At 40.4% G+C, this 14,846-nt stretch overlaps 4 protein-coding genes across 7 annotated transcripts in view; 3 read left to right on the forward strand and 1 right to left on the reverse strand.

Annotated features, from left to right (window-relative positions):
• The window catches only part of SLX4IP (SLX4 interacting protein), a 101,500-nt gene extending 96,080 nt beyond the window's left edge, over positions 1-5,420 (reverse strand). For all 4 annotated transcript variants that reach the window (XM_068186075.1, XM_068186074.1, XM_068186072.1 and 1 more), the window contains exons 1-3: positions 5,283-5,420; positions 4,368-4,502; positions 2,429-2,477 (exon numbers count right to left, since the gene is read on the reverse strand). In XM_068186075.1, the coding sequence (XP_068042176.1) occupies positions 2,429-2,455 (27 nt within the window). In that variant the 5' untranslated portion in view covers positions 2,456-2,477; positions 4,368-4,502; positions 5,283-5,420. The remainder of the gene's footprint in view (positions 1-2,428; positions 2,478-4,367; positions 4,503-5,282) is intronic.
• Positions 5,421-6,301: 881 nt separating this feature from the next.
• Positions 6,302-7,059, forward strand: LOC137471622 (uncharacterized). Its single transcript, XM_068186084.1, has 2 exons — positions 6,302-6,410; positions 6,855-7,059. The coding sequence occupies exons 1-2, from the start codon at positions 6,361-6,363 to the stop codon at positions 7,057-7,059; spliced, it is 255 nt and encodes an 84-aa protein (XP_068042185.1). The 5' UTR covers positions 6,302-6,360.
• Positions 7,060-8,637: 1,578 nt separating this feature from the next.
• LOC137471623 (uncharacterized) lies at positions 8,638-9,540 on the forward strand. Its single transcript, XM_068186085.1, has one exon. It carries the CDS (start codon positions 8,638-8,640, stop codon positions 8,785-8,787), a length of 150 nt encoding a protein of 49 aa, XP_068042186.1. The 3' UTR covers positions 8,788-9,540.
• Positions 9,018-14,381, forward strand: MKKS (MKKS centrosomal shuttling protein). The gene is made up of 4 exons (XM_068186071.1): positions 9,018-10,008; positions 10,489-10,664; positions 11,320-11,430; positions 11,886-14,381. The coding sequence occupies exons 1-4, from the start codon at positions 9,018-9,020 to the stop codon at positions 12,324-12,326; spliced, it is 1,719 nt and encodes a 572-aa protein (XP_068042172.1). The 3' UTR covers positions 12,327-14,381.
• The last annotated feature ends 465 nt before the right edge of the window (positions 14,382-14,846 follow it).

The following is a 14,846-nucleotide window of genomic DNA, read 5'->3' on the forward strand; positions in this document are numbered from 1 at the left end:
AGTCACCGACCGTTACACCAGGGTGTGCAGATCCGCAGGTAAAAACACACATCAAGAAGAAGCAAAGTTAAATTACAGGGAGTTTCCACTTAATTACTTGATAGTCGGCTAAGATTTGACAGACTGATAACCTGAACTTTTCATTCTCTTACCAGAAAGATTCACATACACAAGTTTACAAAATCTAAAAGCTTAAAAGTAGACAATATAGAAGACGAGGCAAGGCACCTGAAACATGGAATAATGGAACCACAGAGTGGTTTGGATTAAAAGGGACCTTACAAACCATCCCTCTTCCAGTTCCATCATCCTGCCAGAGGCAGGGACACCCTTCACTAGACCAGGTCAGAGTGGATGGGGCTCTGAGTAGCCTTGAACACTTCAAGGAATGGGGCATCCACAACTTCTCTTGGCTACCTGTTCCAATGTATCACCATTCCCTCATAATGAAGAATTTCTTCCTAATATCTAATCTAAACCTACTCTCCCCTTCAGTTTAAACCCATTCCCCCTTTGCCTGTCACTACATGCTCTAGTGAATAGTCCCTCTCCACCTTTCTTGTAGGCTCCTTTCAGGCAGTGGAAGGCCACAACTAGGTCACCCTGAAGCCCCCTCCAGGCTGAACAACCCCAATTCTCTCAGCCTTTCCTCACAGGAGAAGGGCTCCATCTTCATGTCACTCCTGTGGACTTTCTTTTCATTTTCAGACTCAGTAAAATACTCCCATCAGCTTTAAACACAAGGAATCTAAAATAAAGAATATTGTATTTTCTGTACTCTGCCTGCAGACAGGTAGGAATAGTTTTTAATGGAGAATCTATTGCATGGGGATCGTCTCTGCAAAACTTACGTGAAAGCTGAAAAGTCTCAGAAAATAGTCACATGAAATACAAATCCAGTGAATTTAAAGAAGCAAAACATGACATACAAAATCCCCGACCTAACAAGTAAAATGTTAATCTATGCACAAAGTGAATTTCAATCAGGTCAAGGCAAAGTTAATTTTCAGCATTTGGTACATGCAAAAACTTTCTCACATTTCTCAAATAATGTAAGAAAAAGTTGTATTTTATTAGCATTTTCAAAAGCTTTATGTGTGATACTGCTTACCTACAGACATGCTCAATGAGAACCTAGCCCTTGCTCAGGCAGTCAGGGATGCTAAACTTGGTGATTGCAAAGTCCATGCTGAATACCAGTTACACATCCTTGCTGAATAATGAAGCTGTAATGATGCAGGTCAGAAACCAAGAGTCTTCAGGCTTTTTATGGAGTAAAAACATTCCAACTCACAACACCTTTCTTATTGGGCACTTACATGAATATTGATGATACCAAGACTTCTCAGCAGAGAAAAGCAATGCCTTCAGCCTCAGCTCCTGTTGTTATCTACATCAGTGGTGCACCGACTCAGAGTATCAGCTAAAATGTGCTCAAAATCAAATATATTTCTCCTCTAAGTCCCTCTATCAACTCAGCAGCACTGAATAATATGATACTGTTAACCTTCTGAAGATTTACAATCCTGCTAAACAGTAAAATTACCAAGCAAACATCCCACTAAATGACAGCAGTTTTCCTTGGAAAAGAGCACATAGCACACAAAAATTAAGTGCTTGGTCTTCTCATTAAACAGGTTGGTTACCTATGAAACCAAGCTTTTTGTACCTGCCTTCCAAAAATTTCCAAGCATACCCACAGAAGAAAAATCTGTTGTGTTATGAAAGTTTCTGGAAAAACACTTCCAAGAGAATAATATGTTGTGCTAATCACAATTGGGTTCATTTATTGATTAGCTGGTATAGTCACAGTAGTAGAATTATGAAGTGTTATGTTTATTGCAGAATGTTTTGAAAAGTTTTGCTCTTCAGCACATAACTAAAGTCTAAGACTGTTTGCAAAATGAACTTCAATAGCATTTTATTGCACATGAAACAACCAATCCCTGAAAATGGAAAAAGAGGCAAAAAAAGAAACAAAAAAATCAATACTTTAAGAACATTGCTACACCTTAAACCAGGAACCCTTAGACCTGGGAAGTACATGAATAGTATTACAAGATTACAGTAAGAAAAGAATCCACCTAAAATTTTACTTCAGATTTTCAGGTAGCAAATAGTGTATAGAAAATTCATGCTAATTTCTAGTTTTGAGAATTCATGCTAATTTCTAGTAATTGCTAGTTTCTAATTCTCACTGCACAACTAATCAATTTTAGTTACAGCCTTTTAATCCTCAACTGACCCCAGACACACTCTGCCATGATACAGCAGCAATTCCAAGTTTGCTTCCAGAGAGAGAAAAAAGCTCATGTAAAGTATGCTTCTATGACCAGAAGCCTGAAGGATGCAGTTTTAGTATCAACAGACACATTCTAAGCAGTATTACAGATTTATTATTTTTTTAAAGCTATGACATTCTACTTACCTTAATGACAAATTTGTTGGATGCCATGACAGGTCAGTGTAAGCTGGTCCTATAAAAATATCAATTCAAAGTGATCAGCACTGGAGAAACACTCAGATCTCTACAGCAATCGAGAATGAATTTTACATCTGTGGCCCATTCCTTCATGACTACTATTCTTCAAACCCTACACTCTGCTTTTAGAAAAACAAGGAAAACTCTTATTTAAAGGACAATTACTTAGCTACCTGTGTTGGTTTCTTTTAGTGAATCTCATAACTTTGGAGGCACTTTGCATCCAACACAAGAAATACAAAGTTAGAACTCTTTCAAGTAAGAAACTACAGCTTTTGGCTCACCTGGTGTCCATCCAGACAGCCACGTTATGTAGATTTAAAATTTTATACTACACACATAAAGCAGCATAACCCGAGTCTTATGGTGGTTGCACAAAAGTAAAGTAAACTTTGGACATCCTCCTCCCTTGCTTATCCCAAACAGGATCTAAATCATTTAATTTGGGATCCTCAGTGCAAATATTAAAAATTGAGGAATGTGGACACATTTCTCATTGCATACTTCAAGTTATAGCTAATTACTGCGATAGAGCTGTCGATGTTTCAGGACACAAGTCAGGCTGGAGATACATGTTTCTGTCAGGCACTATGCTTACATGTTTCAAAATTCAGTTGTTATCATTATTTAACTTCAAAAAAGTGCAAAACAAGATAAATAAACACCCACTTTAAGACTATACTGCATAGCACAGATGATTTTAATCTTAAGATTCTAAAACAGCCCTGGAAAGTCTCCATTTTACCAGATTAAATCCTGACAACTTTACTGATGGCAGTTGTGAGAAACACAATGCAAAGGACAGAGCTCTGGACCACTTGAGACATCTTAGTTTAGTTCAGTCATGTAGTAAGCTCCGCTGAACTTAGCCTGACATCACTGATTTCTTTCTGGTACCAGTTTAATTTCAAGAATAATACTGTTGCAACACGTCTGCTACTACTCATGTGAAAACTGCTGGCAGGCAGAAATCCCCTCCAAATACAATTTAAAAAATAATAGAACAGAAACATAAAAAGGAAAAGGACGCACAAGAAAAGTTAGCTTGGTTCAGTTTGCTTTTCCTGGGAGTAAGCTGGCTTTGGGAGTTTGCCAACTACTCCATTCTTTGCACTGACCACACAGATAAGACAAAGGAAATACAGCAGACAGACAAAATGTAAGCAAATCCACAGAAAACAAAAAGGAAAATATTTTATGTGTGAACCATCACGGAAATCACTGAATTGGCACAGGTGAAAAAATACTCAATACTAAGACATCAGAAGATGAGGAAAACCACTCACCAATTGTTCAAGGAGGGAAAAAAAAAAAACCACAAAAAAAAAAAAAAAAACACACCAAACAACTAGCCCCAAAATACTTTGCCATTTCCTGTGTTTAAAAAAACACCAAACACCAAAAACACATATCTGTTACAACTGCTGCTGTTTGACAGCAAGATTCTGTCTCATGGAATGCTTTTTCTGTCGCAAACCTCTAAAGTAAACACCACATAAGGACATATGAAGATAAGCAAATATGGCAGAAAAACTCCTCACAAGACTACATATATATATATATATATATATATATATATATGTATATGTATATGTATATGTATATATGTATTTATATTTATACTAAAACCACGTCCTGATACGGGATGTGTAGTATTCCAAGACCTAAAATGCTGATACAACCTGTGCATGAAGACATGATTTAGAATCAAACACATAGGTTGCCTGTAGCTAGAGTGAGACATGCTTTAAAAACAATGTGGCAGAATGTTTCTTCCCTAAATTTGAGTGAAATGGAGCGGTGGATACTCGGGAGAAGCCAGAAAACACGGTCACCCAGAGAGCAAGCTCAAGTGTCCTCTGCCAGCTGATGAACAGCATCTTACCTTAGCAAAGCAGCTTCCTGTGGAGGGGAAATGCAGAGCTCGGGAGGGAGGAGGAACTGAAAACTCCTGGCACACACCAGGAGATACAGCAGCAAGCTTCACACACTGCCCATCTCCGAGGCGGAGAGGGGGCACCTGAAAGCGGCAGAAACAAACGAACAAACGCTACTTACGGAACCCTGTAGGGTAAGTTGATATTAACTATTTTTGTAGTAGGAAATGAACTATCACAACATAAAAGAGGAGTTTTCTGAACTTTCCCGTCCAGCACTTGTCAGTTTCTGGGAGCGGATCCTAAGCTTGGGACCAGCAGTGCAATGCTCAGCTACTCACACACCCAGTAAAGCATCCCCAGTTCTGAAAAGACACACCACGATCTTCCCATCTGCCATTCAGGATTTTTATGCTCACTGCTGCCAATTACTCCACTTAACCTTTAAAAAATACTCTTCCATCCAGTCAGCACCTTTTCTCCTCATTGTTATTCATACTCCTTCATTCATAAACTTCCCATTCACCTTTAAGGCTCAACAATTCAGTTTCCAAAACATGACCCAGTCACCACAGAACTGCCTAGAACTAGAGGGAGGAGAGGGTCTGAGGAGCATCAGAGGGCCACAAGCAGGTACTATCATCTTTTTTAACCTTTGTGGAACAGCTGAATACAATTAGCAATGAAAAATTACCATACAATTTAAAAAAATTATACTCCTTTCCGCATGGAGATCAGGCATTAAATAATTGTCTTTTGGCTACAGTCATAAACTCTGCAACTATAAACGAAATTGAAAACAAACCCACTCATTAACAAATGAATATAAAACGAGATATTCTTGACAGCGACTGCAGGAGTAGAGAAAAGAGTGAACATAGGAGAAGTATAACTGTATTCACAGGAGTATTTCTGGTACTTACAGGAGTGACTACAGGAAAGGTGACTACAGGAAAGCAGAGGAGCTAAGGAAAAGCGGAGGCCAGGGAACAAAGTTATTTGAACTTGTTTTGGCCGGAGCACTTCCGCCCACCCACAGGAAGCCTCAGCCAGCTGGGCGCAGGTGCAAGGCGGAGTGGCTACAGTAGTAGGTATGCAAAGAAGAAAAATCAGAGATATATACATGTATTTTTATGCCTGGCCAGGCTGGACGGGAGTGAGGAACAGGAAAGAGCGGCTGAGGCGGCGCCTGATGGAGGCTCGGTGGGAGCCGACCGGCACCGCCGCCAGAGCCCCGGCTCTCCGAACATCCCCTCAGAGGTTTAACCGAGGAGAAAAGCAGAGCCGGAGCCCCAGGCGCGGCCGCAAGAGCCGGGCGGCACAAGGCGGCCGTACCCCTCCCCGCGCCGCGCCCGCCTCCCGCCGCTCCTCTGCCCTACCCAAAATGGCCGCGCCCGTGGCCGCCGCCCGCCCCGCGCCGCCCGCACACAAAATGGCCGCCAGCGGCTGAGGCGGGCCGGGCCGCGAGTGACGCTGCGCTCGGCTAATGGCGGGCGGCGAGGGGCGGCGCGGCACGGCACGGCACGTCCGGGGCCGCGCTTCTTGCACTGCTTCTGCTTCCTGCCGGGGCGCGTTTGAACGCGTGCGGGGCAGGTGAGTGCTCGCCTCCTCGGGAAGGCTCCTCGGTAGCACCTTCCTCGCTCGCTCCCTCCCTCCCAGAGCGGGGAGACGCCTCAGGGGCGCTGTGCCCACGGTCTGTACCCGAGCGCGGCGCTGCCCCCTCAGCCGCCCGCGTTTCAAGGTCGCCGGGTCGCGGGGCAGGAGGAGGAGTGGGTTGGGAGGGCTCCGTGGCGATGGAGGGCTGGTTGGTAGGCCGGGTTACACCTGTCAGGGGCGTGGAGTTGGGCGGGGCTGGGAGCTTTTCCTCTCCGGCTTTGTGGCCGCTCAAACCAGTGAGGTATTTTGGTATAAAACATGAGTATACCTGCGAAATCCCATGGCAAGTAGGGTTTTTTTTCCACTTCCTTATTACATAAGGATTAATTTATTGCTCTTTTTGTAATGGTGCCGCTTCTGAATACTATAAGGTGGTCAGGCAAAGCTGCACAAAGGTAAAGTGGTTTCAGGAGCTTCACACCTTGCTTTGCCTGCAATTTCAAAGTTCTGTATTCCCTTAGGAGCTCAGCTACTCATTGAATTTTATTAACTGTAGGGGGGAAGGTGTATTTTGAGCTTGCTGTTGGGCTTCAGATGCTTACCATCTGGGCAGTAGTGCTTGTAATTAGATAAAGCTTTGTTGTGTTTAAGATTTAGTATGCCAAAGCTCGAAGCGAATGCAGCAATTAACATTTCAAAATGTCTGAATTGAGTTTTGTTTGTTTTTTTTTTTTTGGTTCACAAAGTAAGGCTTTTTGTTTAGTGTTTTAGTCATCTGCTGCACTGCAATTAAAGGTATTAACATTCAGCTTCATCTGTTCAGTGTCATTATTATAGAGTAACAAAAAAAAGGATTTCTAGAATATGTTTAAAATAATAAATTATCTTTACCTAGGTAGATGCCAGTTTGCAATGGGTCTTAAAACCTTCTGGAAGGACAACAAAGTTCTGATTGTTATGGGAGCTAGCCTGGGGCTAGTGCACTGGGGATGGCATTACTTGAAGTCCAGTCCTATTTTCCAAGTGAAGACAGAGGATTTTTCTCCAGAACGTGACATTCTGACATTCATGATACAAAGCACTCGCAAAAGTAAAGAAAAATAGCCTTATTACTTTGATTTTTGGGTAAGTTGTCTAACTAGTTGTATCTGTCTATGAGGCAGAAGATTAATTAATTGAGAATTTTCAAACATACAGCCTTGGTGTTCTAACTTTAGTCTTTCAGAGTTTTTTTCTACTTTGCAAGTGAGTTAATTTTTTTGTACCTACATGGACCCAAAAAGTGCATCATAAATCTCAAAAACTACTGCTAAATCCTGCATGATGAGCTCAATTAAGTGAGAGTATTATATGTCTTAAAGGTATTTTAAAACAAGCTCTAGTAACTTCTGGACAGTAATGAAACTCATGTGGCTGCATCTATAACAGTGTCCTTTCAGGCTTAAAACTGCCCAGAAATAATTGTGACTGTACATAGTAACATATTCCGTTTTAGTAGGGATGGTGATTACAACAGAGAATGAAACAAAATGAACTACGAGTGTAAATACTGTGGAGTTCACATAGAAACATAAATAAGCATTAAGTTTTACTGTTATAAGAACTGAAAAACTTTCTTTGTGGGCCTCTTGAAGTAAGAAGCCTTTGTTTGAACATCAAAAGCTGTTGTTTCTGTTGCCTGGCAAGCACTGCTGACTAGTTGAGTTCTTTTGTTCTTGAGTAAAATCAGGTGGATATCACTGCAGTTTTGATACTTTTGAAGTGCAATTCAATGAAGTTGATGGTAGCCTGCTACTTATAGACCTGCTGGTAGCAGTACAGACCAGTGGTCAGAATTGTAGTTATTAATAAACAAGTATAATTGGTACACTCTCTGTGTTTGTAGTAAAATCATCTTAGTAGATTTTCTCAGTTAAAAATGAGAATGCATGGGCCAGTGGAGGTTCAACAAGGCCCAGTGCTGTGTCCTGCGCTGGGGTCACAGACCCATGCTGAGTTACAGGGAAGAGTGGCTGGAGAGATTCCTGGGAATGCTGGTGACAGCAGCTGAACATGAGCCAGCGTGTGATGGCAGTGATTGTCCCCTGTGCTCAGCACTGGTGAGGGACACCAGCCTCCAGAGAGGACACTGAGGTGCTGAATGAGTCCTGAGAAGGGCAGTGGTCCTGTGAGGAGTGCTGAGGGAGCTGGGGGTCTTCAGCCTAAGGAAAAGAAGGCTCAGGGCAATCTTGCTGTTTTCTACAACCACCTGGAAGGTGGGGGTCGGTCTCTTCTCCCAAGTAGCAAGTGCTAGGACAAGAGGAAACGGCTTCAGGTTGCACCAGGGGAGGTTTAGATTGCGTATTAGGAGAACTGTCTTCACAGGAAGGGTTGTCAAACACTGGCACAGGCTGCCCAGGGAGGTGGCCGAGTCACCTAATGGATGCATAGATGTGGCATTTGGGGACATGGTTCAGTGGTGGCTTGGCAGTGCTGGGGTAACAGTAGGACTCAACTTCAAAGGTCTTTTCCAACCTAAACAGTTTTTGATGCAGTATTTGTCCTTCTGTGACTTTTTCTGGTGAAAACTAAAATAGGCCAAGCTATACAATATTTTCATAAGATTATTCTAATATCTTTCTGGTTTTTATTGTAGGTATAACTAAGCTTGAAGGTTTTCATCTGTGACTGTTGCCAGAAAAGATGAAGAAAACTACCTGGAGTAGAAAGAACTTTCTGCTTGTGGCAGGACTGTCACTTATAGGTGTCCATATAGGAAGCATGCTTGTAAACTATGTTGCGAAAAAGTCTGCTCAATCTCATTCAGAAGCTAAAAAAGATCGTCTGGAATGAAATAGCTTCCTGCTATTTATCCATTTTGCAACATGATTTAAGCCTCGTTTTAAGAGAGCTGTGATGAGTAGTTTCAGGAATGTTATATATACTGTTTCACACTGAAAATAATAATCCTTACCTGCCAAGAATTAAAATGTACTACTCTTAAAATATAAAAGTGCAATGAATTATAGATCCAAGCAAAAATGAAATGTTTTTTTGGCTAGAATTAAAATCGTACCTTCAAAATGTCTCGCCTTGAAGCTAAAAAGCCTCCATTATTTACTAGCGAGCCTTTAAGTAGAGATGCAGTGAGTCAGTCACTGTGTCTGCTGAGTGGGATATTAAAATCTTCCTATGGTCCTGCTGGTCGACTCAAACAGCTCCACAATGGTGTGGGGGGCTGTGTTTGTACCACTTCCCAATCCTCAGCCCTCCTGGGGCACCTTTCCGTCAGCCAGCCCGTGCTGCGTGTCCTGACAGCCTCTGTACGGAACCACGTGTCACGTTTCAGTGACTGTGGCTTATTCACTGCCATTCTTTGCTGTGGCTTCATTGAAAATTTCAGGAGCCTGAATGTTGCACCTTTTACTGTCATTAAAATAAGCAAGCATCTTCTGAGTCTGTGCATGGACCACCTGAAATCTGAGGCCTGTGGTTGCCGGGTATCCGTGGATTTCAGCAGTGTTGAGACTCTTGTTTGTTTGGTACGGAGCATTTTAACAAGCAAACCTGCTTGCATGCTTAATAAAACTGAAGTTGATCATCTCACCTCGCTGGTTTTAAAGGCTTTTATATTTACTGTTCCATGTCATGTTGAGACTAATGCTGTTTTAGGGAAGTGTGTGGTAATACCCGTGAAAGGTAGAAGAGTTGTGGATTCTGCAGTTCTTCCTGGACTGCTGATAGAAGCGCCAGAAATCCAAGTGGGAAAAGCACTTGCTGTCAAACGGACTGGTTCAAACATGATCAAGGTGGCACTTTTCAGTGTGTCCATGTCAGGTGATGGCTCTAACGCTGAGGAAGGAACTATAGCGGTCCATCACGGAGTTTCTCTGGAAGTGTCAGAGCTGAATCAGTTGCTTAATGTGGGGAAGCAGCTGGTTAAAGATGAGGTGGGCCTTGTGGTGTGCCAGAAGGTGATGCATCCCTCCTTGAAGCAGTACCTGAAGGAGAACGGTGTCGTGGCTGTGGACAGGGCTGGGCTGTCTCTGATGGAACCCCTGGGCCGTGTGACAGGTAACAGGCCAGTTCTCTGCCTAAACCATTGTCCTGGAGTTGTCATTGTGAGGAGAGCGTCACCTGGGGTGGTGTCATTGCAGAGGAAGGTCTCTTAATTCCCTCCACCTTAGCTGCTGAGCAAGAGTTGCTCTTTTCTAGTCTAAAAACCATTTTTCAAGATGAATAGGTCTTCTGTGCAGGCCCTGATGGTGGCATACCACAGGTGTTATTACTGCTTGCTGGATATCCAATTCCAGTTTATTTTCAAACTGATTCAAGACAAATGAAAGAAAATATTTTTTTAATCTCAAATTGCCACCAAGTCTTGCACTCAAAATGTGTTGGTTTCTGTGATTTCCTGTGTGAATTGAAATGACAGGTATTGAACAATGTATATAAGTTAAAAAGCCAAGAGGAATAAAGTTTATGCATTATGAAATGCATCAGCTGGCTGTTCTGATGGTACCACATACTGTTTTCTCCATTTTTAATTGACAGGTTCACAGCCTATAGCTTCCATACATTCGTTGTCTCCTGGCTGTTATGGCAGTTTGAAAGATTTGTGCGTTGAGAGTTTTGCTTCAAAGCATTTTCTGCATCTAATTCCTGAGGACACAGTTATCTGCAGCCTGATACTCTGTAACAGAAGTGAAACAGCATGGAATGAGTTGAAGGTAGGCAAATTTTCTTCAAGTCTTTTATTGGAAAGACAAGTTTTTAAATGGAAAAATACTGAGAAATATTAAATAGATTGAGTTTAGAAACATAGTTTTTTCAGTACATAAATTAAGTTCATATGTTTCCAGAATTTCAAAATCCTTGAAGTGCTCATGTTCATTTAATACCTCTGTTTTAATACAGGAAGTTGTTTAGGGACAGGTAATCTTTCACCTGTTCTTGAGGCCAGTGCTGGATAAATATTTTCATTTTCATTACTTGGTCTATGAGAAGATAAAAATCAAAACTGCCTAGCTAAAAGCCAGTAGCAACACATACAGTGATAGTCAAGCATTGTTTCGCATTGAACAGTTGGTCTGGAAATGTCATTGGTACTGATTGACTTTTTATATATAGCCCTATTTTGGAAAAAGAAGGATTAAAATGCAGCTTTTTATTTCTGCCTTTCCATTCTGCGGACAAATAAAGACAATTTCTCATTAAGTGAACAAGGTCTTGGAAATCTCTCAGCAACTTTATATCTATGTGTAATTTAACTTTATGGAATCTGTACCAGAAACTACTGAAGATTTTATTCCAGTGTTTTTTTTTCAGTGGGGACAAATCCTCTTAATCATGATATGTCTAACAAGAATTTCATGTGTTTTTCAGCGTGTCTGTGAAACTGCAGAACACGTGTTACAGTTAACAGTGAAGGAACCTTTGGCATTATTAGGAGGGGGCTGTACAGAAACTCACCTGGCTTCATACATAAGACACAAGGTATGTAAGACATAAGGGTTTTAAAGATGCTTAATATACTTAAGAAACAAGAATTTATATAGAATCGAGGCAACAGTAAAATTCTTTCTAGATTAATGTGGCATTTTTGCTAACTACTAATATAAAATAAAGGGGTCTATTTGAAGCACTCAGTTTTAATTATATCTTTTAAACTTAACACTATATTTGTACTTGTTGATTTTTCTTTAGGTATCTGTTATAGTAACTGCATGTTTTGAAGTGTTGAAAATATGTAGAGTTTTTATATGGAAAGATGATCATGCAGAACTCCGCTTTGACTCTTTCCTATTGTGGGATAATAATTAAACATTTTTTAGTTAGAAATGAACCATCTGTTTTATGGGGAAAAAAACCAGCAGTGTCATACATGCTTTAAATTATTTCTGTGAAACAGTGTTCTAACTTTGCTTTCCTGGTTCTGGTTTCTGTTTTAGAGTTCTAGTCTTCCTGCCAGCACTTTCAAAGACCTGGGTTGTTCTCAGACACAGTACCAATTGGTTGCTGACGGGTTTTGCCGTTCCCTGGAGACTGTAGCTCGCTCTCTGAGTCATGATGGTGAAGAAGTTCTGACAGATGTGGTTTATGGACACTGTTGGTTTGTTCCCTCAGGTTCTCCCTGTGTCTCCAGGTGGTCAGATTTAGTTTCAAAATGTGGCTGTGGGGTGAATGGTAACACAGAGGACCTCAGCTGGAGCTTTTTGCAAGGCCAGTCTGGCTCTACCGTTTTACAGGGCTGTCCTAAAGAGCCCTCAGTAAAGGTTGCTGACCTCCGGACTCTGGATTGCTTTGCTGCCAAGTGCAGTGGCCTGCAAGTAGCTCTGGAGACAGCCAGCCTGATTTTGGATCTCTCATACATAATTGAAGATCAAAATTAGCTCTGATCTTACGTGATTTGAGTTGTATAGCAAGGCAATACTGAATTGAAGGCAGGGTAATGTATAATGTGTTAAAATATCTGAATAGGTTGGAATGTGGACAGCAGACGGAAATGTTGAATTCAACAGCTGGCCATTGAATACTCTTCACATTGTTAACCTGCTGTGCTCTCAAGCATTTTCAAATGTTCAACCTGTTCCCTCTGCATTAAGGAAAGTTTTGGATGTTGGTTAGCTCTGTTGCATCTTCAGAGGAATGGGAAAAGTAGATTCACTTGCTGAGAAAACATTTTATGTGTTAGGATTTATGCAGTCTCAGCAAAAGCTTCACACATTCAAAGAGACTTTTATATTGCAGCAGAATTGTATCTCTAGTATTTTTAATTTTGTAGGTAAAAAAGGCTTAGCAAATACATTGAGCCACTTGTTTTTAATTTTGTCCTGAAGTTTTTGTCTCCGTATACTATATGTATATGCAGTTTCTATTTCTGAGTGGGTGAAGGATTTAAATTCATATATGTAATTTATTTAACAAGTTATAGAAACTCAACCTGGAGCTCTTAAGGTAGCAGGTAGGTAATAGAAGATTTGAAAAGAAATAGCACAATGGATGGAAAAAACTCTTGTCAAGTGGACCTTGATTGTCTTCTGGGGAATACAGGACAGTCTGTAATGAAGTTTCTATCATTTAAGCAAAGCTGCAAGAAAGAATGTTCCACTTACCATTCAATTCACTCTTTGACTGTGCATGGCTTCTTTTAATGATGTAAGGCTTTAAGCTGCATAGACTTGTTTTGATCTTTAAATAAGACTCTAGACTGAATGATCAAAACTTTTTCTCATTCTCAGCTTGCATGCAAGATCAAAAAGGGTGCTACATTTTCTTACTTAAGCTCATTTTCTTTGCCACTTTTCTTCTCCCTCTTTGTTTTCAGTCACAGGGGACAAATCATTCATGGTGTGTTTCCAGAAAACATCTGAGTCAGTTGTCGTCTAGTCTGCTTATTTTTTTCTTGGTCTCTTAAGTTTTTAATATATTTATTTACTGCATATAAGCAGTAGAATTGTTATGTATAACTCAGTTTTGAAACATGTAATTAAAACCAGATCTTTCCAGACCTTTTGTACAAAGTCCTTTTAATTTTGAGAACATAAGTAATCATTTTCTCACTGGGAAAAAATTAAGAGTTATTTAAAGCTCTTTATCTTTTTATGACCTGAAATGATTGCTTCAGTGCTGTAAGGCATCCTTTGGGGACTTGTGCAAGAATGTTACAAGGGTTGAGAATGGAGGCTGCTGAAAGCTGGTTTGAAAGCTAATAAGGCTGCTTTCATATCTTGATCCTCCCATATGCCATGAACTATATGAAAACATCAGGACTAATGAAGCCAAATGATGGTGCATATCTTAAGGCACAGAAGAATCTTGGTAATACTTAATCTAATTATGATTCTCTAGCTCAGAGTGCTGAATTATACTATTTTACTTCCTATAATAGCAGCTTGTTATGCAGTGTGGAAAATGTTGAGTTTAGTGACTACAGCTGTGAAGTGAAAATTAAAACAATATTCAAGTAGAAGTAGTTGTGGGTGTTCTTTTGTCTTGGTGTCTGAAGGTCGAATCACAGGTCTTGAATCAGAGCTGACGATGGTTTTTATTCTCCCCAAAAAAGAAAGGCACAGTTTAAAAAATGAAATAATTAAATTTAATTTTTGGTAAGTAGCTAAAAATTCATTTATACCTGAACTAAAGTTTTTTTCATATATAGGTAATTTTAATAACAATGAATTTTTGCCTCCTACTGTGACTAAAAAGGATAAATAAGAAGCTTGCTCTGCTGTTCATGGACAATATAGGTTCAGTTCTCAGTTGTACTACAGTAGGCTTGAACCTTTAGTGTTTAGTGTTGCCTCATCTTTAAGGGGTAACATAGGAGGAGTACAACTTTGGATACTTTTTAAAATCCAAGTAAAAAGAATTTTGACTTAATCCAACAGCAGCATAAAGTAACTTTTTTGAACCTGATGTTTTCTAATAAAATTTAGGTGCAAAAATGGTTAGGTTTCCCCCTGTGTTTTAAAGCTGACAGAATGAAATATCCTCAGCGGTAATGCCTCTGAGAAGCCACTATGGTTTTATTCCTGTTCCCCTTGGCATTTGAAGTTCAGTGGGAAAAATTAGCACCACGTAAGTATTAGGAGACAAGTGTTTTCTGATCATGACCTCGGTCATGACTGATTTCCACAGATTGCTCAGATTAAATTAAACTTTAATAATTCTACTGATAATGCACAGAAAGTACGAACATTAATTTCCAGCCTTCTCAGCTATGTTCGTGCTCCAGGCCTAGAAGGACAAATAAAGAAATGCTGATATTAGAATCATTCAGGTCAGTGTATTTAAGATGCCAGTGTAATATAGCTGCTCCTCAGTTCAGTATTTGTTTGGTACTTCTGTTCCCATTTGATACTTGAAGCTTCAAAGTGTCTGCAGATACTGAAAATGCTGATTAATTAAGG

This window comes from Anomalospiza imberbis, chromosome 3 (assembly GCF_031753505.1).
Source record: "Anomalospiza imberbis isolate Cuckoo-Finch-1a 21T00152 chromosome 3, ASM3175350v1, whole genome shotgun sequence".
Lineage (NCBI taxonomy): Eukaryota > Metazoa > Chordata > Aves > Passeriformes > Viduidae > Anomalospiza > Anomalospiza imberbis.

Excerpts from the sequence above, each read along its gene's own strand:
- LOC137471622 (XM_068186084.1), top strand. The coding sequence starts at position 6,361 with ATGGTGCCGCTTCTGAATACTATAAGGTGGTCAGGCAAAGCTGCACAA. Across the intron at positions 6,411-6,854 it reads TCAGGCAAAGCTGCACAAAG|ATGCCAGTTTGCAATGGGTC; the intron begins GTAAAGTGGTTT and ends TTACCTAGGTAG.
- LOC137471623 (XM_068186085.1), top strand. The coding sequence starts at position 8,638 with ATGAAGAAAACTACCTGGAGTAGAAAGAACTTTCTGCTTGTGGCAGGA.
- MKKS (XM_068186071.1), top strand. The coding sequence starts at position 9,018 with ATGTCTCGCCTTGAAGCTAAAAAGCCTCCATTATTTACTAGCGAGCCT. Across the intron at positions 10,665-11,319 it reads CAGCATGGAATGAGTTGAAG|CGTGTCTGTGAAACTGCAGA; the intron begins GTAGGCAAATTT and ends TGTGTTTTTCAG. Across the intron at positions 11,431-11,885 it reads CTTCATACATAAGACACAAG|AGTTCTAGTCTTCCTGCCAG; the intron begins GTATGTAAGACA and ends TTTCTGTTTTAG.